Genomic DNA, 21169 nt, shown 5'->3' with positions numbered 1-21169 from the left:
TTTTCTGTTTCAGCAGCAGGAGCTAAGCAGGAGCCCCCCCCCCAGGCTCCTCCTGCAACATACAAGCATGGCTCTCTTCAGCCCCTTGAAAGCTTTAGGATAGGGATGGCCAACCCACGGGCCGTGGATATGGCCATCCCAGCCCCAAGATGGCCAGTTTTCCATGTTGCAAATTTGAGGTATTTGCTCTCAAAGAAGAACAAAAAGGCACGGGGGAGACCTCCCAGAGGCAAAGCAACCCATTTCCACCTGCAAATATCCCCACTTTGCTACAGTGAATTTCAGGGTGCAACTTCAGGCTAATTTTCTTCAGGAGAAGAGAGGAAATGGGAGCAGCTGCTCTCCCCAAGTCTCTGTAAGATGGGTAGGCAACCTTGGCTCTTTTATGACTCGTGGACTTCAACTCCCAGAATTCCTGAGCCAGCCATGCTGAGGGGAAAGGGAGAGGTTTCCAAGCTGAGCCATGCTGGCTCAGGAATTCTGGGAGTTGAAGTCCATGAGTCATCAAAGAGCCTAAGAGAAGGGCAGACCCCCTAGGGCTGCATCTTGATTCCAGCATCCCCACCAGAGGGCGCCCTGTTCCATCTCCTGCAGGTCAACACAGCAAACCACAGCTCCACCCACCCAAAGACCACCCACTTCTCTGCTTCAGGCAATTACTGAGCATGATGCCCCCTCCCCCAAAAAAGTACCCAGCTCCAAGACTTTTTCCAGGGTTCCCAGATGCTGCAAAGTCAGCAGCATGAATCACCCACCTGCCATGAATCCGGGCATGCCCTGCTATGCCCAGGCAACCCCTTTGCTTTGCAAGCTGCACTGTGCCACTTGCTCCCGGCTGCTGGCCCCTACCTGCAGAGGCCTTCACGGGGCCCAGATATTCAAGGGAGGTCTTCCCCCCATTTGCATCGATACACCCTGTTAGATCCAGCAGGAGAGGACGGCTCCAGGTCCCCTCAATTAAACAAGGTCGTCTATTGGAACCCCGGAAGGACGCCCTCTCTGCCCTCTGGAATGGGGTTCCCTATCATTCAAAAGACGCCCCCACCCTTACCCACCCCGCCACTGCTGGTGCTTTGAAGGACCTTGAAGGCCCGTCTCTGTCCAGGCTACAGAGGAGGGTGACAGGAGCACCCTACAGATGAGGTGGCCTTATTTCTTTCTCTTTTTTTGTTCCTTCTTCTCATCTTTTATTCTTTCATTTGGCTTCTCGCTGTTTCTTGCTTTTTATGTTTTCCTTGTTAGCCCCCCCCCAAAGTCGCTGGGAGCCAAGTTAAATTACAATGTCGTAAATAATAGGAAAAAACAGGATCCTCACTTACAACACTGGGAGGCTGCAGGGGGCATCAGCTGCTTCTGGTCATCTTCGGTGGGAGACGGCTGAGAGAGAGAGGGAGAGGGAGGGAGGGAGAATGTAAGGGCAGAGGAAGCTCTTCAGGGTCCGGCTGTGGCACCTCAACCACCCGCCACAGAGCCACCTTCGGGGGCTGCCAGAGCTACAGAAGCAACAGCACCTGCCAATGCCACCTCCCGCTGGTGGGGAGAAGCACCACACTTGGCCGGCCTCCGGAGTTGGCCAGGAAGTCTCTCTCCAGCTGGCTGAGCAATGCTTTCCCTTTGCACCACGGAGCCTGCTCCCCGGCAGCCCAAAAGAGCGAAGCCAGGGTTACGTGGCATCCTCGTAAACTGTCCAGAGCTACTTTATAGAGGAGATGGGCAGCATAAAACAGAAAGAAAGAAAGAAAGAAAGAAAGAAAGAAAGAAAGAAAGAAAGAAAGAAAGAAAGAAAGAAAGAAAGAAAGACCTACGGTGGTGGTGGTGGGGGGAATGTTTTATTCTCCTCCAGGGAGCCTTGTTCTTTCCCTTATAACACTGTCCTGGGCTGCTCTTAGTACGGCAGCCACCTGTTTTTGATAAATAATATTATGGGAGACCTTCAGCCTCTCTCTCTCCAGGCACCCAAAAAGTCCTCTAACATCTTCAAAAAAAAAAAAAAAAAAAGTATCGTCCATTTTTTGGGCCTAAAGTACAGGTAGTCCTTGACTCAGGACCCAAAATTTCTGTTGCTAAGCAAGGCAATTGTTAACTGAACTTTGTCCCTTTTTATGACCTTTCTTGCCACAGTTCTTAAGTGTAGAACTGCTGCAATTGTTCCGTTAGTGATATGGTTGCTAAATGCAATCTGGCTTCCCCACTGTTGCAAAAGGGGATCACACCGCCTCAAGACCCTGCGACCCTCATAAATATGAGTCGGCCGTCAAGTGTCCGAGATTGTGATCGCGTGACTGTGGGGATGCCGCAACGGATGTGAAAAGCGGTCTTAAGTCCCTCTTTTTGGTGCTGTTGTTACTTTGAACGGTCACTAAATGAATGGTTGTAAGTGGAGGACTGCCTGTATATGTAAGGGAAAGGGCAGGATCTTCACACCTGGGCATGCCCAGCCCTGCCCATCTCACCCCTGCAGGAGCACCACAAGCAGCCCTGGCACCCCACAGGCGGCCACCCCTGCCACAGGGCCATCCACTGAGCCAGCATCTGCCACCGGCCCCCACAAACTTCCCCTGCTTGGCGACCTTCCCCCACAAAATAAGCCCCCCCCCTACCCTCACCATCACCCCCTGGCCAATCACCCAGGAGCTACACTGCAAGGTTCGGTCTCCTTGGATCGGGATTCCTTTGTATTCTTTCTGAAACAGGATGCGGTTAAACGGCCAAAATTATAGAACAGCACAACGGAGGGGAAAAAAAACCCCGCTCATCATAGAGAGAGTTTGCACTGTTATACAAAGATCAACAAGCCACAAAAGGCAAATTAACTCTATTAACTGCAATCTGTCTTGAGACTTAACTGAGTTCCATATATTTTGCTCAGCGGTTATATACCAAAACGGTTTTTCGAATTACTCATGCGATTGTTGCAGTGTAATTATGGGCTCCTGACTATGACCTACATTCTTGCAAAAAGTGCCTGGCGCATATTTTGAAAAAGGGGAGCCTCTTTTGCACCATGCGCAGATGGGCTCAGGCCTGACCTCGCGAAGGCCTGCATTCCAGCCCCACCACCAGGGCAGGGGGCTGCCTGTCAACAATGCCTTTGTCATTCTGCCCCATGCTTAGACTCTCCAACCCTGGGAGGGGGGAGCTGGCCCAGGGGGTCCACTCTGCCCCAGGGGAAAGCACACAAGGCCGAGGACTCCCACCCAACTTCCTGGGTTTAATTAACTTGGGCTATCATCACGTCAGCACCTTCCTGAGGTCTCCAGGGGAACAGCTACTGTATATCACTTAGGCCAGCGGTTCTCAACCTGTGGGTCGCAACCCCATTTGGGGTCAAATGACCATTTCACGGGGGTTGCCAAACAACGCAGTCCGCCATTTTTTCCCCCTTTTCCTTAGCTGTGCTACTCCCTTTTATTCTATTGGCTTTTGAAAGCCAATAGAATAGACTCTCTTGAATAGAGTCTAATTCTATTGGCTTTCAAAAGCCAATAGGAATTGTCCAGGCTGTCTCTGCCCTGCTGAGCCCGCCAAAAGTCCCAGTCTGCAAACGGTGCTGCAAGCTGTCTGGAAGTTTCCACCCCTTCCTGCCGAGCAACTACTAAAAATGTAAGTAAAAGAGGGCCAGGGGTGGGAGGTGGGAGGCCGGCGGGCGCAGGGAGGGTTGCTGGCGCACGTGGGGCCCGGCGGGTGCCTTACCTCCCTTGGGCTGGCCCAGCTGGTGGACGCCCTGCGCCGTCGCTGCCCCTTGCCAGCTACGCCTCGGCCGGCGCAGGGGGTGGCACCATGCATGCGCGGCGCTCCCGGGCAGGGAAAGTCCTCGACTTACAACCGGTTGGGTAGTCCTCGACTTACAACCGGTTGGGTAGTCCTCGACTTACGACTGGTTGGGTAGTCCTCGACTTACGACCGGTTGGGGGGGGGGGTCGCAGCATTAAAAAGGTTGAGAACCACTGACTTAGGCTTATATACAGCTCCACAGTGTTTTACAGCACTCCCCCCCCCAGGAAGTTTATAGAGTCAGCCTGTCACCCGCAACAATCTGGGTCCTCATTTTACTGACCTGGGAAGGATGGAAGGCTGAGTCAACCTTAAGCACCGTCAGGATTGAACTGCTGGCAGTCGGCAGAGTTTGCCTGCAACACTGCACTTTAACCACTGTGCCCCCAGGGGGGAGTGCACCCCTGGCCCAGCGGCAAGTCCTCTAATAAGAGTCTGGCTAGCCAGTTTAGCTCCCAACATTAGAGGACTTCCAGGAAGCTCAGCAAGAGACCCACCTCTTCCTCTTCCTCCAGCGAGTTCATCTGCTTCAGCTTCTTGGTCCAGTATTTGGCTTCTTCTTCGGGAATGTCTGCAGAGGAGCAAAGAGGCACCAACCTTGAATGGAGGGAAGGTCCACCAGGCCGGTGCCCAGCCCTTGCCGGAGATTCCCCTGGCTCCCTCCCACCCCACAGCCAAGCCTACATCTGATCTGCCTTGGCACCTGGGTCTTGGCATAGGCCGGTCCTCGGAAAGGATGGCCGGCGGGAGCAAATGGGTGAAGGAGTTCAAGGCCTCTTCCGAGGCCTGGTGCCTGTCCCCTCAGACGGATGGTGGGAACCTGGTCATGGGGTGGGGTGGGGGGCGGTTGGTGTCAAGGGGCTTCCATGGCAGAGAAGACGGCCTTTCATCTCCACTGAGGCTTTTCTGGCACCAGAATTCACCCCAGCCTCTTAAGGTCACATTCACCATGGCCAGTATCTTTTATTTTGGGGCTTATGGAGTTGCTTTCTTTCTGCTTTTCCGATTAAATGACTGTCTCTGGTTAGCAGGACCTTTTCCTTGAGGTTCATTCTGGCCCGTGATGGGAAACTGGGCTGCGTTGTTGCATTTTACATTTTAAGTAAAAGTCTTCCGTGTTGCCTTGGGAACCGTATTTTGAGAAGCTAACAGATGTAAATAGATAAGCAGCATAGACCATTCTCTCTCTCATACACACACACACACAGGCACAGACATGGAGTTTTGTGGCCCAAAGGGCAGATTTCTTGGCACCCCAAATGTTGGGCAGCCCCCTGCCAATCTCCCCGTTAGCAGCCGCTTCCCTTCTCCACGAGCCCTGGGCATCACACACACTAGCCTGGCCTTAACAAAGGCTCCCTTCCACCTCCCATTTAGGCCAAGGAGCCAGAAGAATGAAAGTCCCCACAAGCACAGGCTCCAGGCAGGATCAGGGGTGGCCAGGGGCTGCCTCCGGACAGAGGCGGCCGTCAGCAACAGTGGCAGCTGCAATTATTTGCTTGATGCGTTCATAACAGGAACGGACATTGGAATCGGTACAGTGAAGGTGGAACTCCAAAACCAGCAACTCCACACTTTTTACTGGGGTAAAGGACAGAAATAGAAACAGCAAGGCAAAGCACAGCACTCCAGGGCAGACAAACTCCAGATTCAGAGGCCTCTTCTTTCCTGCTAACAACTTGCCTATATAGTACGTTTCCTAGTAAAAAACTGGCAGAGCACAGAACCATAGACTGGAAACGATCCTGGAGATCATCTAGTCTAACCCCCGGCTGGTGAAGGAATCCGTTGCTGCAGCCTCCTAGCAAGTGGCCACCCGGCCTTTATTTAAACACATTTAACGAGGGAGAGTCCATTCCACTGCTGAACAACTCTTACTGCGGGGAAATTGGCATGAACACCCCACCAAAATCAGCCTTCTTGTAATTTGAACCCTGAACCCTGCCCACCCTGGACAAAACAGCCCTTTCGGATGCTCCACACCAATTATGAAGTCTTCTCCGGGCTCAACCTACCCAACAGATACAAAATGCTTTTTTAGTTTAATGATTTATTCACAATGTTTAATGGTTACTGTGGTTTGTATTGTGATTTTTGTGGCTGATTTTTAGTTTCATATATTGTAAGCCATCTACATCCACGCCAACAGATAGCCCTGACCCTTATGGACAAAAGAAAGTAAATTCATTGGTCAATCAGTCAATCTTGCTCCTCTCAAGCTTTTCCTTCCATGGACCCCCCTCTGTCTTCTCTGGGCTGCTTTTCTCTGGACAGGCCCCAATTGGCCAACGTCCTGCCCCAAAGGCAGTGCCCAAACTGGGGCAAAGATCCACACGTGGCCTCCCCAATGCAGGGTGAAGGAGTGATGGCTACTCTTGATCTCGCTATTACATAACTGTTGATGTAATATAGGGTGAGTTATGCTTTTTTTTAACAGCTGCATCAACCTCGTGGCTCCGACACAGCCTGTGATCCACTAAAACACGGATCCTGTTTGCAGGCGCTGCTGCCAGGCGCACTTTCCAACTTTTCCTGCCTAAAGGTACTGGGTATGGCCAGTCCAGAGAAAAGAAGGACCACAGGGGACATAGCAGCTTTCCAACCTCTGAAAGGCTGCCACAAAGAAGAGGGGGTCGAGTTATTCTCCAAAGCGCCTGAAGGCAAGACACGAAACAACGGATGGAAGCTAATCAAGGAGAGAAGCAACCTGGAACTAAGGAGAAACTTCCTAATGGTGAGAACAATTAACCAGTGGAACAGCTTGCCTCCGGAAATCATGGGTCCTCCATCGCTGGAGATTTTCAAGAAGAGACTGGACCGCCACCTGTCTGAAATGGTATAGGGTCCCCTGCTTGAGCCGGGGGTTGGACTAGAAGACCTCCAAGGTCCCTTCCAGCTCTATTCTGATTGATTGGTGGTAGGATTTGGCATGGCTGGTTCATCTAGGTCAGCCCGCTGACTCCCGCCCGTTTTTCCAGCTGGTCAAGATCCTCCTGAATTCTGGTACAGCCCTCAGTGAATCTGAACAGATTTATCAGCTACGCGGCCCCGATTCAAACATGCGCTGGGCAACCCAGGGTCCGGAACACACAGCCAGAGTTTACCTCCCGAGGCCTCCAGGCTGTTCAACTGGCAATGTATCCACGCAATGGCAGGGCAGCCCAGGTGGTGATCTTTTCTATCAGGATTTACTGGAAGCTTTGCCAAAGTTAAGATCCACCCTGCCCTCCGCCTTCCTGTCACCAGCTGGAGCAGGAGGCCAGCTTGGTTAACCCGTGCTGGCTTCTTCCCTGGATTCTCACAAATCAATGGCTTCATGAGCCATTCAGCAGTTTTGCCTGGCTGCTTGCTGTTGACAATAAAAACAGTCCCCCCCCCCCAACCTCCTGCATTCTACAAACGGGGAGGGGGCTCCGCGATGGCCCCCACGAGCTCCTTCAAGACCCCTGGACAACCTGGCTTGGAGGCTTCATCTCCTTCAAGCCATCCAGGGGCTCCTAACTCTCTTGTTTCCAGGTCCCTCCTGGCGATTCTGCCCAGCTCCATCTGGACTCTTGGGGGAGAAGACCCAGGGAAGCAGCAGCTCTGCTCTTTGCCCCTTCCTTGTTCACCTCCAACCAGGTCTTCCTGGCAGCAGATCCACATCCTTCCTTCCTTCCTTCCTTCCTTCCTTCCTTCCTTCCTTCCTTCCTTCCTTCCCTCCCTCCTTCCTCTTTCCTTCCTTCCTTCCTTCCCTCCCTCCTTCCTCTTTCCTTCCTTCCTTCCTTTCCTTCCTTCCCTCCCTCCTTCCTCCTTCCTTCCTTCCTTCCTTCCCTCCCTCCCTCCTTCCTCTTTCCTTCCTTCCTTTCCTTCCTTCCCTCCTTCCTCTTTCCTTCCTTCCTTCCTTCCTTCCTTCCTTCCTTCCTTCCTTCCCTCCCTTCCTCCCTCCTTCCTTCCCCCCTTCCTTCTTTATTTGTTTATTTATCGACCACCCATTTTACCAAAAGGTAACTCTGTGCGGTTTACATTAGTAAAAGATAAAATATTACAAAACCTATACACAATACAAATTTAATAAAATAACAAGAAAAACTTTTTCTACCTTGGACTACTGATCCAGCCAAAATATCCTTTTTTCCCTTGCCTTTATCTTCTCTCATGAGCATCTGCTCCAGTTGTGCCCCAGCCTCTCCCTTCTTCTTTCTACAAATATTTCCCATTTGCTGATGCACCTCCTTACCTTCAATTCCTATGCACCCTTCACCAAGATTTTATTAAGCCACCCTCCCCACTTTCTTCTCACAAGGGGGCATTTCCAGCATCTTATTCCTGAGAATTTTCCGGCTCTCTCAGACATCCTTCACCGGGAGGATTTCTACCCAAGAGATCTGGCTAAATTTGCTGAAAGTGGCTCTCCTGAAACCTAGTGTGTGTGTGTGTGTGTGTGTGTGTGTGTGTGCGCGCGCGCGCGCACGTGATTTTGGTTCAATCTCTTATTCCGTAATTTTCTGAAAATAACTGAAAGACGTTTTTTTTTTTTTTCCAAAAGGCAACTGGACTTTCTTGATTTTTTTTTTTCCTCTGAAAACCTTTCGCTTCTCATGCAAGAAGCTTCTTCAACTGACTGGTGGGGAGTGGAAGGATTTTATCAGCGGTTCTCAACCTATGGGTCGCGACCCCATTTGGGGTCGATCGACCATTTCACTGGGGTCGCCAAGCAACCCTGTCCCCTTTTCCGGTGGGTGCCTTACCTCCCTTGGGCTGGGCCAGCTGGTGGCCCAGCTGGTGGTCGGCCTGCTCTGTCTCTGCCGCTTGCCAGCTATGCCTCGGCCGGTGCAGGGGGCGGCACCACGCATGCGTGGCGCTCCCGGGCAGGGAAAGTCCTTGACTTACGACTGGTTGGGTAGTCCTCGACTTACGACCGGTTGGGGGTCACGGCATTAAAAAGGTTGAGAACCACTGATTTATATTCTTTGTAGTCATCTCGTCCTCAGCGCTCTGACCTGGGTGACTGAGAATCTGCATAGACATTTAAACCTCAACGTAATTTAGTTCTGTCTTCCCAACATTCCCGCAGCTTTTATTTTTATAACCAGCCCCTCTCACTTAAGACCAGACCAAGAAGAGCCAATTCCTCTCCTTTCTTCAACCTTTGGGAAAGTGAAACCTCTCTTGAGGATTTTTCTAGTTCTTGCCTGTTCTTGCATGAGTTGCTGAAAGCAGCAGAAGAAAAGGATCTGTAGGGCAGGGCTTTTCAACTTTTTCACCCATTGTGCCACTTTTAGGATATGGCAATATCCGAGTACCACCAGTCGCCTAGCAAGGTGTCAAAAACTTGATGACCAAAAAAAAAAAAAAGGAAAAAAGTGATGAAGTACAGATAGTCCTCAACTTACAACAGTTCGCTTAGTGACTGTTTGAAGTTACAATGGCACTGAAAAAAGTGCCCCCCAAGCCACAGCCGAGCAAGACACCTGCCTGCCCACCCGGTGGCGCTCTTCCTCCTGTCCGAGGTTTTCATTGTTCTGAGCATTTCTGTTGAGGATTGGCAGTGGGGGTAGGGTAGGGGGTGTTTGGTTTTTATTCCCCCTGTCTGCTGGGTGGTTGCAGCAGGTTTTGGTCACTTCACATGACCCTGGGACACTGTGACCGTCATAAATATGAATCAATTGCCAAGCATCTGAATGTAAATCACAAGACCCTGGAGATGCTGCAACATTCCAGCTGATCGGCGCTTCTGGGCTCAGCAGAAGTGCCAGGATCAGTGCAGAGCTCCAGCTGGAACCTGGTGCTGATCCTGGTGCTTCCTCTGAGCCCTGCAACTCTAGCCATCTCTTGGTCAGGCTTGTGCGGTGCTGCCACCAGTTCAGCTCATTCCCCTCCCCCACTACTTTTCTAGGAGGGTCGCGTACCACTTGCCAGGTGCCAATGTACCACAGGTGGTACCTGTACCACTGGTTGAAAAGCCTTGCTGTAGGGATTGGGAAGCTTCTGCTGACTCTAGAAAGAGTACAGAGAAGAGCAACAAAGATGATTAGGGGACTGGAGGCTAAAACATATAAGGAACGGTTGCTAGAATTGGGTATGTCTAGTTTAACGAAGAGAAGGATAAGGGGGGACATGATAGCAGTGTTCCAATATCTCAGGGGCTGCCACAAAGAAGAGGGTGTCAAGCTATTTTCCAAAGCGCCTGAAGGCAGGACAAGAAGCAACGGGTGGAAACTAATCAAGGAGAGAAGCAACCTAGAACTAAGGAGAAACTTCCTGACAGTTAGAACAATTAACCAGTGGAACAACCTGCCTCCAGAAGCGGTGAATGCTCCAACACTGGAAGTTTTTAAGAAGAGTCTGGACAGCCATTTTTCTGAAATGGTGTAGGGTTTCCTGCCTGAGCAGGGGGTTGGACTAGATGACCTCCAAGGTCCCTTCCAACTTTACTACTATTACTATTACCTCTGCCCTTTATGGCTCTTTCAATGGAGTTTAGTCCTAGAAAGGAACCTGCCACTAAATGCCCACCCTGATGGTGGAGGAGGACCCCAGGAAGAGGAAAAAACTCAAGCCACACTCACCAAAAGGCAACTCAAATCTTGTGTCCAGCAAAATCTGATGCTGCGTCGGGTTTTTGGTGCCACAGACCTCCTGGCCGTTCATCAGAACCTCTGCCTCCAGGGTGGACCACTCCCCAGGACCTTCCTGGAGTGAGGAAAAGGCTGGCGTGAGAGGCGCTCCTTCAGCAGACTCGGAAGGCCAGAAGCCAGCAGGCACCAAAGGCCCAGAGAAAGCTGGTCTCGTGAGAGAACGGACGGGACCAGGGAAGCCCCTCGGATTGGCCGACCGTTCGGTACCCTGCCAGCCGCTGTCCGGATGTCCTCTCCCACTCCAAGGCTGGAACGAGACATCTTCCCCAGGCCATGGAGATCTTCTCCATCCTTGGAAGGCCATTAAAATTCACTATGTTTAATCTGTGGGAAAAACTATCTGACCAACGTCTATGATCCAGATCAGTGGTTCTCAACCTTTCTAATGCCGCAACCCCATAATACAGTTCCCCATGTTGTGGTGACCCCCAACCACTTATACATCACCGGGCGCCAGGGGCGTGGCCAAAGAAAAGGGGGGAAAAATGGAGGACAGCCTCGTTTGGCGACCCCTGTGAAATGTTCGTTCGACCCCAAATGGGGTCCAGACCCACAGGTTGAGAACCACTGATCCAGGTCATGGTTGTCCCAAAGATGTGTTTTTTTTTTTTCCAAAAAGCAACTGGATTTTCTTGGGAGGGGGTTTTCTCCTTGGAAAACGTTTCACTTTTCATTTAAGAAATGAATGGAAGAACTGAACTGACTCCTTCCGTCCTCCACCAGTCAGTTAGAACTGAAGAAGCTTCTCGGATGAGAAGCGAAACGTTTCCAAAGGGGGGGAAAAAAACAAGAAAGTCCAGTTATCTTTTGGAAAAAGCACCTTTGGGACCCCTGACCAACCCATGTGAAAAAGGGTTGAGAAAGGGGTGCCCTTCCCAGCACCTCCTTCCCCTGCTCCCCTTCACTCAGGAGGGGAACCCACAAGAAAAGAGCTTGCAAGAAGTCGGAACTGCACGTATCTTAAATGACTCAGGCAGCCGGGAGAGACCAGATTTAATCGAATCTGGAGAAGGGAAGGAAGGGGGGCTGCTTCAGTCAAATACAGGTAATCCTGGCCTGTAGGCTGAGTAAGTAAACCGCTTAGAGAGGGCTGTACAGCAGTATGAAGCGGTATATAAGTCTAAGGCAGACATGTCAAACACAAGGCCCGGGGGCCGGATACGGCCCGTGAAGTGGTTTCATGTGGCCCGCGAAGCCATCCTGGAAACAGTGAGGGAACGGCCCCCGCTGCCTTGGCCCTGGCCCAGGCCAGCCGGGAGCCAATGTACAATTTTGTGGTGGCCATCTATGCTGAAACACATTCAGTCTTAGCTCCACAAGGCCGTCTGGAAACAGCGAGGAACCAGCCCCTGCCGCGTCAGCCCCACCCCCTGGGTGCATGCTGGGGAGGTGTCACCCTTTGTGAGGAATGAAGAAATGCACCATCGCCTGGAAGTGGCCAGCAAATGGCCCTCGCCTATTTCACATATCCCGCTTGATGGGCTCTGGGGGAGGGGTTTCAGCAGGTTCCTCCAGTGGACCATGTCTTGGCACTTACCCTGGTCCCACCCCCTTCTGCCAGAGACCCTCAGATCTGTCCCACTCCTGCCCAGGCCCCCACAGGCACCCTTGACGCGAACAATGTAGAGCTGGCCATGCCCACCCAGTAGGCCACACCCACTCCATCCACACCCACCCAGTAGGCCACACCCACCCTGGCCACACACCCCCGCCCACCCACCCCCGAGCACAACCGCAATGCTGATGTGGCCCTCAATGAAATTGAGTTTGACACCCCTGGTCTAAGGGCACTGGCTATAGTAGTGCTATTCCCTCCCCCCCTCCAAAAAAAAATATACAGTATATGTAGTTTTATCTTTGTCTTAGTAGCTGGGGAATAACTGCCTTATTTTTACCATCAAAATGAATTTGGATACAGAGAGTCCTCAATTTAGGGCAGCAATTGGGGCAGGAATTTCCGTTGTTCCCATGGACATTAAGCGAGGCAATTTCCTGCCGGCTCCCCACAACCAAGTCAGTGGGGGGAAAAGCTGGCAGGAAGTTGCAAATCCCAGGGCAGCAAGCAGGTAGGTGGCTCCTGCTTGGGGGGGGGTGGAGGCACAGTGCTGCAGTGGGAGAGGTGCACTGAGGGAGGCGCAGTGAGGTTGGGGGGGAGGCGATGTGCGAGGTCCATGTGAGAGGCGTGGGGAAGCTAACATGGGGAATGTGTTGGGCTGCAAAAGAGGTACAGTAAAGCTTAGGGGGAGGCTGTGAGGCTGCGTGGGGGCATGGGAGGGTGCCAGGGAGGCATGGTAAGGGGTGGAATTTTGTGCAGGAGGCAGGGGAAGGAAGCACGGGGGCACAGGGGTGTGAGGGAGGCATGGCAAAGGTCAGGGAGGGTGTGAGGGGGTGCAAGGGAGATGCAGGGTTGTGCAAGGGGTGTGCAAGGGTACAAGGGAGGTCTGGAGAGGATCAAGGAGGGTGGGGGAGAGCAGCTCACAAGCCTCATCGAGAAGTTGTGGGGCTGTGAGGGATTGCAAACCGTTGCTGGGCTACTTGTAGAAGAGAACAATTAACCCTGGACTCGGAAGAGAGGAGACTGGCTCAAAGGAATTGGGCTGGGAGAGCGACTGACCTCATCTGACTGCCGGACGGTCTCCAGGGCGATCCAAGCCGTGCCCAACATGGTGTCCCAGATCAGCCCTTTGTTCCACACTTCCACAATCAGGCCCAGGTCTAGTCGGCTGATCTCGCTGCAAAGGCCGAGAGGGGGGGAGGAAGGGAGAGAAGAGAGAGATGTCAGCAATCTGGGGGGGGGGGGAGAATGAACTCCTCACCTGGGAGTGTCCCCCAAAATGCCCATCTGGACCACGGGGCGCTCCCTGCAGGCAAAGGTCAACTCCGGACATGCCTCTTTGGGAAACCCTGGCTAGGCCCAAGGAAAGGGAAGACCCGGCCCTGCGCTGATGCTCCTTGGCCACTAGAGGCCGCTCTACATCCAGCAATCCAAGGCTTCCTAGGCAAGGCTGATGACAACCATTCTCCGTGGAAAAGTGTCAGAGTTTCTAGAAAGGCAAAAAAGCTCTTGGTTTTGACTCTCTAGCCAAAAACAATCACATCGATTTAAGGCTGTTCGTTTTAAAGCCCACACGTTTGCTCCACTAGAACTGAGTTGCAACTCAGTTAATTATATAAAATGGAACAAATTCAGATGCGGACACAAGATTTGCCTAGCCCAGGGGTAGGCAACCTTAGCTCTCTTAAGACTCGTGGACTTCAATTCCCAGAATTCCTGAGCCAGCATGGCTCAGCTTGGAAACCTCTCCCTGTCCCCTCAGCATGGCTGGCTCAGGAATTCTGGGAGTTGAAATCCACGAGTCAGAAAAGAGCTAAGGCTGCCTACCCGTGGACTAGGCCTACCAGTTTCTGATAATCTACTCCTGTCAGGCTTAATAGACTAGGCCAGGGTTAGGCAAGCTTGGCTCTTTTATGACTCGTGGACTCCAACTCCCAGAATTCCTGAGCCAGCCATGCTGAGGGGACAGGGAGGTTTCCAAGCTGAGCCATGCTGGCTCAGGAATTCTGGGAGTTGAAGTCCACGAGTCATAAGAGAGCCAAGGTTGCCTAGCCTGTTGTTGAGAGACACTCGGGGAAAGTCCGATTCTGCTTCCAAAGGTGTCCAGATCCAGGTTTCTCGGCGCAGGATGGGCAGGAATCCACCTGAACAGATCCACTGTCAGGAAAGGCCTGGGTGCATGAAAGACCCATGTATGTGGGGGGGGGGGAGGAACTGGTCCCTTGGTGCTTCACTTACAAGAGAAAGTCCTGCTCCCAACATGGCTGGGCCCCACGAACGGCAACTGTGGTGCTCTTGACATTTTGGACCTTCAGGGTTACGTAGGTGTTGAATTTATCTGGACAGAGAAAGATTATTTTTTTATGAGACCAATATCGGTTAACTCTTTGCCAACACAAAACTGACACCACCACTCCCCCCCCAAAAAAAATTGACAAATGGCCCTTCAGAAGAACAACTCTGGTTAAAATTGCCACAAGCTTTTTTCCCTTCGACCTCAATTATCAGAAAAGGGTTTGTGTGGATTAGGGAAGGCTGAGAAAGTCCTGAGAAGAGGCAACCGCCGGATCCAACAGAATTATATAAATTTAATAAATTATTAATTTAATAAATTCAAACTATATAAATTTAAGTCTCCAAGCTTGCCTTTTGGTAGGTGATCTGCAGGAAACTGATCATCTAAATCAGGGCTGTCCAACCTTGGCAACTTTAAGACCTGTGGACTTCAACTCCCAGAATTCCCCAGCCAGCTGGGAGTTGAAGTCCACAGGTCTTAAAGTTTTCAAGGTCGGACATCACTGGCCTAGACCTCTTTCAGTCAACTTTGAGGCCTGGTTACAGTATGGAGAGGAAATCAGTCACACTTCAGGGTGGTCTGTGTGCGTATGTGTGTGCACGTGTACGTGTATGTGCACATTCGCTCTGGCTCTGCTCTCCTCCGGCTCCCTCAGCAGATTCTAATACCAACAACCAGGTGACCCTTCTGGGAAGGCTTAGGGACTGGGAGCAGATGGAAAGGTTGCAGGGGCTCTGCTCCTTCCCCGGGGCTCGTCCCAGCTGCTGGTGGAGGAGGAGACAGCCAGCCGGAGACCTGTTTTGTAGGGTCTTATTCAACATCTGCAGGAAGTCCTCGCTTAATGACCACCACTGGCATCACTAAGCGGCACATCACGGGATGGTGAGACTTAGAACCTCACCCTCACCATAGTCATTAAAGTTACCTCAGAGGGAATGGGGCCACCTTAAGTAGGGCTGGCCAGCGTTCTCCGGATGCAAAGGGCAGGAAAGGCAGCCATGCTTTCTTGTCCTGATTGCTGCTGGTAGGCCTTAAGAAAAGCTCTTCCCTCCCTCTTCATTTTCCTCCAGTGGGCTTCAACTCCCAGAATTCCTGAGCCAGCATGGCTGAGCTTGGAAACCTCTCCTTTTCCCCTCAGCACGGCTGGCTCAGGAATTCTGGGAGCTGAAGTCCACGAGTCATAAAAGAGCCAAGGTTGCCCACCCCTGGTCTAAGGTGAGAACTTTCTCCTCACTGCCCAGCTAGGTTTTGAAAACACAAGCAAGGCCAGACCTCTCTTCCATGGGCTGGAGTTCTCTTGAGCCTTCTCTTTGCCCAAGAGGTTGGCACCAATACCCCCCCCCCAGGTCTCCTCGCCGAGAGGCCAGCAGACAGGCAGACGCTGAAAGACTTCAACTTCCACCGAGGGACGGCCGGAGGGCCGCTGAAAGGAGCTTGAAGAAGGCCTGAGAATTCAATCTTTGGAAGCTTTCCAGGGGCCAAGCTTAAGTTCTGCAGTTTATTTGCTAAACCTGTTTGCTGCCAGATCTTCAGACGCACAAGCGTAACAGCACAGCACGAAAAACCACACGGAGCAGTTAACCCGTAGAGTAAACAATACAGAGATCACAAATCCGATCCCTCGAAAGCCTTCTGGAAGGACCATCCCAACCAGCTTCCCGTGGGCAGCCCCACAGAGGCCGGTCCCACTTCCAGAGGGAGGCTGTTCCAGGAGGGCCCTAAAGGAGAGGCCGGAAGAGCGCCAGGCTCTACCTTGGCATCTCCTACCCCACCTATCTGAGGGTGCAGGGAGCCCATGCCAGAAGACGCCTCATCGAGACAGGGAGAGAAGGTAAACCCCACGTGAGCGCCCACCCCAAAGCCAACGTGCACCTACCTGGGGGTCCCTGGAGCTTTGCTTTCTTCACTGTGGAAAGAAAAAGAGAGCACAGGTTCCATCAGTCCATTCTAGAACACATTTCCTCTTTGGGTGTCCACCACTGGAAGGAGAAAGGAGGAAGAACATACACACACACACACACCCCTGCCCCCAAGCTGTCCTCCGGCCTCATCCCTGGCACAAAAGCGTCTGGCTGACAAGATCCTCTTTCACCTCTTCCCCGACTCCCTCCAGAAAAAGTGGGGAAATGGCAGATTTGGAGAGAAGGGAACTTTAGGGTAACCTTGGGGGGGGGGACAAAATATTGACTTATAACGGCTGTTAAGCAGATCGGAAGCCATTTCTTTATTGTTCCTTCTTTTCTATCTCTTTTTCTTTTTCACTTTTTCTATTAATTTTTCTTTCTCTTACCTTTAACTTAAAATTTGTATTGTTTTTCCTCTGTGGAAAATACAAATATATATCTCCCTCCCTCTCCCTCCCCTTCCTCACTCCCTCTCCCTTCCCCTCCCTCTCTCTCCCTCCCTCCCTCCTCCCTCCCTCTCCCTCCCCCTTCCTCTTTCCCTCTCTCCTCCCTCCCTTCCTCTCCCTTCCCTCCCTCTCTTCCTCTCCCTCCCTCCCCCTTCCTCTTTCCCTCTCTCCTCCCTCCCTCTCCCTTCCCCTCTCTTCCTCTCCCTCCCTCCCTCCCTCCCTCCTTCCTCCCTCTTCCTTTTTCCCTCTCTCCTTCCCTCCCTCCCTCTCCCTCTCCCTTCCCCTCCCTCTCTCTTCCTCTCTCCCTCCCTCTCTCCCCCTCCCTCTCTCCCTCCCTCTGTCCCTCCCCCTCCCTCTCTCTCCCTCCCTCTCTCTCTCTCTCTCACACACACAGAGTACATGACTGCCATCGCTCTGTGGTTTCTGGCATGGAGAGGTGCATCTCTCCTCCTGGTGAAGAACAGCCATTTCTACCATTATCACCAGGCAAGCCAGAGGGGCTACTCTGGTGCCCCCCCCCCAGCCCCAGAAGCCCCCAAAGGGCAATTCTGGTCCAGCGGGAGGGGTGAGGGAGGGGAAGCAATCTGCTCCCACCCCAATGCCTTCTCTAGCAGGCAGTGGGAAAGGGCAGGAGGCAGAGGGCCCACTGACCAGGGCTCCAGGGCTCGCCCTCTTCCAGGCCAGCCATCTAAGAGCCGAGGTGGCGCAGCAGTTAGAGTGCAGTACTGCAGGCCACTTTAGCTGACTGTGTTCAGCAGGTCAGCGGTTCAAATCTCACCGGCTCAAGGTTGACTCAGCCTTCCATCCTTCCAGGGTAGGTAAAATGAGGACCCAGATTGTTGGGGGCAATGTAAATATATATATATATACATTGCTTACTGGTGTACACCGCTTAGAGAGTGTGCTTGCACTTAAAGTGGTATATAAGTCTCATAAATAAATAAATAAATAAATAAATAAGTAGCTTCCTGTGAGGAACCTTCTCATTTCCTTGATTAAAAAGCCAAGTTTCTCTGGAAGGAAACAACAGGGATCACCCCTTGCACTGGGGTGGAATTGCTTTGGGGTCTGGGGGAGGCAGCGCCCCACCCCCTGCTGGTCCTGGGCACTTTCTTCACATTTAGGCCAGTGGGAGAGGCGGGGGGGGGGGGAGTCTGGAAGAGAGTCAGACTCTCAAGAGAGCACAGCTCCAGATGTGCGTGTCCCCAGCACCCTCCAGCCAGTGGCAAGGCTTTTTGATCAGCTTAACTGAGAGCAATCTAATCCCCAGCCTCCTGCCGCACACACACACACACACAAGACACACACAGAGACACAGACACAAACGGGGAGGACTTGGCAGGCTTCAGGAGGGCATCAGGTGGCGGACAAGGGCGGCGCTGCACCTGGTGTCCTTTCAGGTAGGCTGGCAGGATCAATTCCCCCTGGGGGCACGGCGGAGAGGCGGGGAGGGAGGGAAGAAGGCAGGCTGTGGCCTCCGAGGCGAGCTTGGCAGAGCCACCAGGAAGGAGGGGAGAACAGTAGCAGGCGCCCTGAGGGGGGGGAGGAAGGGCAGCGGGTGTGCCTGGCACTGTGCGCCAGGGTGCCACAAGGCTGCCGGAGGCAAGACTCTCCGGACAGAGCCTGTGAGCTGCAAAAGCACCAAGGAAGGTTTCAGGAAAAGGGCCTGCCAGGGAACCCTCGTGGCAACTGTGCGGTCTGGCATGTTCGGAGGGTACCAGCTTGGGGAAGCAGTAACAGAAGGCCTGACATCACAAGATGGCTAATGCCAGGGGTAGGCAACCTTGGCTCTTTTATGACTCGTGGACTTCAACTCCCAGAATTCCTGAGCCAGCCATGCTGAGGGGAAAGGGAGAAGTTTCCAAGCTGAGCCATGCTGGCTCAGGAATTCTGGGAATTGAAGTCCACGAGTCATAAAAGAGCCAAGGTTGCCTACCCCTGGCTTATGCCAACATTTTGTGCTGGGAGGAAAGGCACCAGGGCAGAGTGTGCTGCAGCCTGAACCCTCTGGGCCCCTCAGTGCCACCACCAGACCTGACCCGTCACATTCTCCACCCCACAGCTGCTGTTTTGTCCCATTCTCCAGGAAGCGGGAGGGGGGGAGCAAGGACAGTGAGCAGGCGAGGCTGCTGGGCATCCAGTCTGGCCCGTGTGCTGCCTCTGGCTCCTTTCCAGCTCTGCTTGACGAAAGACAGTGGATGCAACTACAAGGAAGGAAGGAAGGAAGGAAGGAAGGAAGGAAGGAAGGAAGGAAGGAAGGAAGGAAGGAAGGAAGGAAGGAAGGAAGGAAGGGAGGAAGGGTCAAGCCCCAGGGAACCGACATGTATGGGCGGATGGAAGCAGGTTACTGTACCACCACCGCCCCGTAGGCCCTCGCCATGGCCAGGACTGTCACCGAATGCCCCGCAGGGTTGACACTTGCCGGCGGGGGGGGGGCCACCTGCCCCAACGCTGCTGTTCCCGCTGACCCTCCTCTCAGCTGATAGGTGCAGGCTGGAACGATACATGGCCAATGGACACCGGGGTTCGTCGCTGCACTGTGGACCACTCTCAGCCGAGGGCTGGGGAACTTTGCCGACTGCCGGCCGCAAGGGACGTTACCGCAGCCGCCGGTAACGGGCGATGCCCACAGACCAGTGTCTTGCCGGTCCAACAGGAAAGCCCCGGTGCAGCGGGTGAGGCCCATGGACCAGCGCCTTGCCCGTCCAGACAGCCAAGCGGCCAAGACATACGGGGGGAAGGAGCGCACGACGGGAGACGGCAGCGAGGGGGAAAAGGAGCTCAACTTGCTGTGTTTTCTGGAACGCTGTAGAGGGGCTGGAGTCCACAACGGCCAGAACGGGGGGGGGGGGTGACGCCCCTGCTGATTGGTTTTGTTCCCCACAGACTGGATGCTGGCTTGTGGGTGGGAGGGTGGGACTAGGGCGCGGAGCCTATGTAAAGCAATGGGAGCAATTCACTCCCAGTGCTAACTTTATTATTGTATGGATTAAAAGGCCAACCGTTTGTCAATCGTTCCTGTTTGTCGGCTCTTTCTTGGGCACCAAAGAGGACGCCTTGACAAGAAGGAAGGAAGGAAGGAAGGAAGGAAGGAAGGAAGGAAGGAAGGAAGGAAGGAAGGAAGGAAGGAAGGAAGGAAGGAAGGAAGGAAGGAAGGAAGGAGCAGATGGTCAGCCACGGCATCCTAAACCTGGCCTTGATTTGCAGAGCCTGCTCGGGAGGTTCTGCCCATTTCCTTCTGCCTGGAGCAGGGTGGAGAAGCCCCATCACACAGCCCTGCCAGCCTCCTGCCCTAAGCCAGGGGAGGCTCCTGCAGTGGCGGGTGGGAGGGCAATCATTATGCAATTCGGCCTAGAGAACAGGGCCAAAGGAAGCCCTGCAGCCTCCTCACCCAGCACTGGCCATGTCGGCAAAATATCTGGACTGGCAGTTGACGATTCCCGGCCCAAACTTCCCTCTGGGCTACTTCTCACCCTTTCACCAATTCCAGGGAAGCTGCGCCTGGCCAAGGGCCGAGCCCAGAAACCTCAGCACCTAAACCGTGCCCTGCGGGACCCCAGAGCCCTGCCCATCGAGTCCAGCAGCCGGAGTGGCCCAAAGAAGCTCCCAGGGGATCCTGCCTGCACAGCAAGAGGCTCTCCTCCCCTCAGAAGCTCGGGTGCCATGCTGGGTGCCCACGTCTCAGGTCTGAAGTGGCAGTTAAGAGGAACATGCCAACCTATCCTTGTTTGGAGGTGACAGTTAAGTCAGGCCTCCTTCAAAGCAAGCTCGGCTCCTGGGGGCATTTTCATGGGGAGGGGGGAGAACTGGGGCAGCCATCTGGAGGTGTTCTGCCACTGCCTGTGTTTGGGATGGAGGAGGGTTCAAGGCCCCGGTCCAACCCACAGGCCTGCGATGTCCCTGATGGCCTCTGAGCCAGGTTCTCAGCAGCTCCAGCCTGGCTGCCAGATTGGGCCAGCTGCCACAACAGATGTGGGACCAGGTATTCTACCCTCAAGAGCCAATTGTGCGGCGTCCATTCCTTTGCCCGGTCTACCTACGGAGGACCGCCATCAACCTTGAAAGCCCCTCAGAGCTTCTCTGTCCCTCTGTCTCAGGCCAAACAAAATCCAGGTCTGCCATGGGGGGGGGGGGGGAACGACAGAATTTTCTCAGCTTTCAGTGTCCGACTGATTGGTCTGCAGCTCCCTTGATCTTCCTTTCTCCTCTTTCACCACGTTGGCCCTTGCTCCAACCATCCAGCCCTTTACCCATATGAAGTCAGAGCCAGTTTCTTTTTCTTGCACATCTGTGGCGTACCCGGCTCAACAGCAGTAACTGTGAGAGGGACCTTGGAGAGACCTCACTTAAATATGAGCCAGCAGCGTGCGGCAGCTGCCAAAAAAGCCAGCACGGTTCTAGACTGCGTTCACAGAGGGATAGAATCAAGATCATATGAAGTGTCAGTACCACTTTATAAGGCCTTGGTGAGATCACAAGTACGCCAGGATATAAATAAGATGTGGAGACTCTAGAACAGTGGTTCTCAACCTTTTTAATGCCGCGACCCCCCAACCGGTCGTAAGTTGAGGACT

General features: G+C 53.2%; 1 protein-coding gene across 4 annotated transcripts in view; it reads right to left on the bottom strand.

Annotated features, from left to right (window-relative positions):
• UNC13B (unc-13 homolog B) overlaps window positions 1-21169 on the bottom strand; it is a 153222-nt gene that overhangs the window by 119203 nt on the left and 12850 nt on the right. For all 4 annotated transcript variants that reach the window (XM_039369067.1, XM_039369071.1, XM_039369072.1 and 1 more), the window contains exons 2-7: window positions 16122-16151; window positions 14188-14287; window positions 13009-13126; window positions 10326-10449; window positions 4272-4345; window positions 1320-1377 (exon numbers count right to left, since the gene is read on the bottom strand). In XM_039369067.1, the coding sequence (XP_039225001.1) occupies window positions 1320-1377; window positions 4272-4345; window positions 10326-10449; window positions 13009-13126; window positions 14188-14287; window positions 16122-16151 (504 nt within the window). The remainder of the gene's footprint in view (window positions 1-1319; window positions 1378-4271; window positions 4346-10325; window positions 10450-13008; window positions 13127-14187; window positions 14288-16121; window positions 16152-21169) is intronic.

Source organism: Crotalus tigris, unplaced genomic scaffold (assembly GCF_016545835.1).
Source record: "Crotalus tigris isolate CLP2741 ecotype Arizona unplaced genomic scaffold, ASM1654583v1 scf7180000020963.25688851:1431469, whole genome shotgun sequence".
Lineage (NCBI taxonomy): Eukaryota > Metazoa > Chordata > Lepidosauria > Squamata > Viperidae > Crotalus > Crotalus tigris.
The sequence above is the reverse complement of the archived record's forward strand: the minus strand, read 5'-3'. Positions and strand labels throughout refer to the sequence as shown.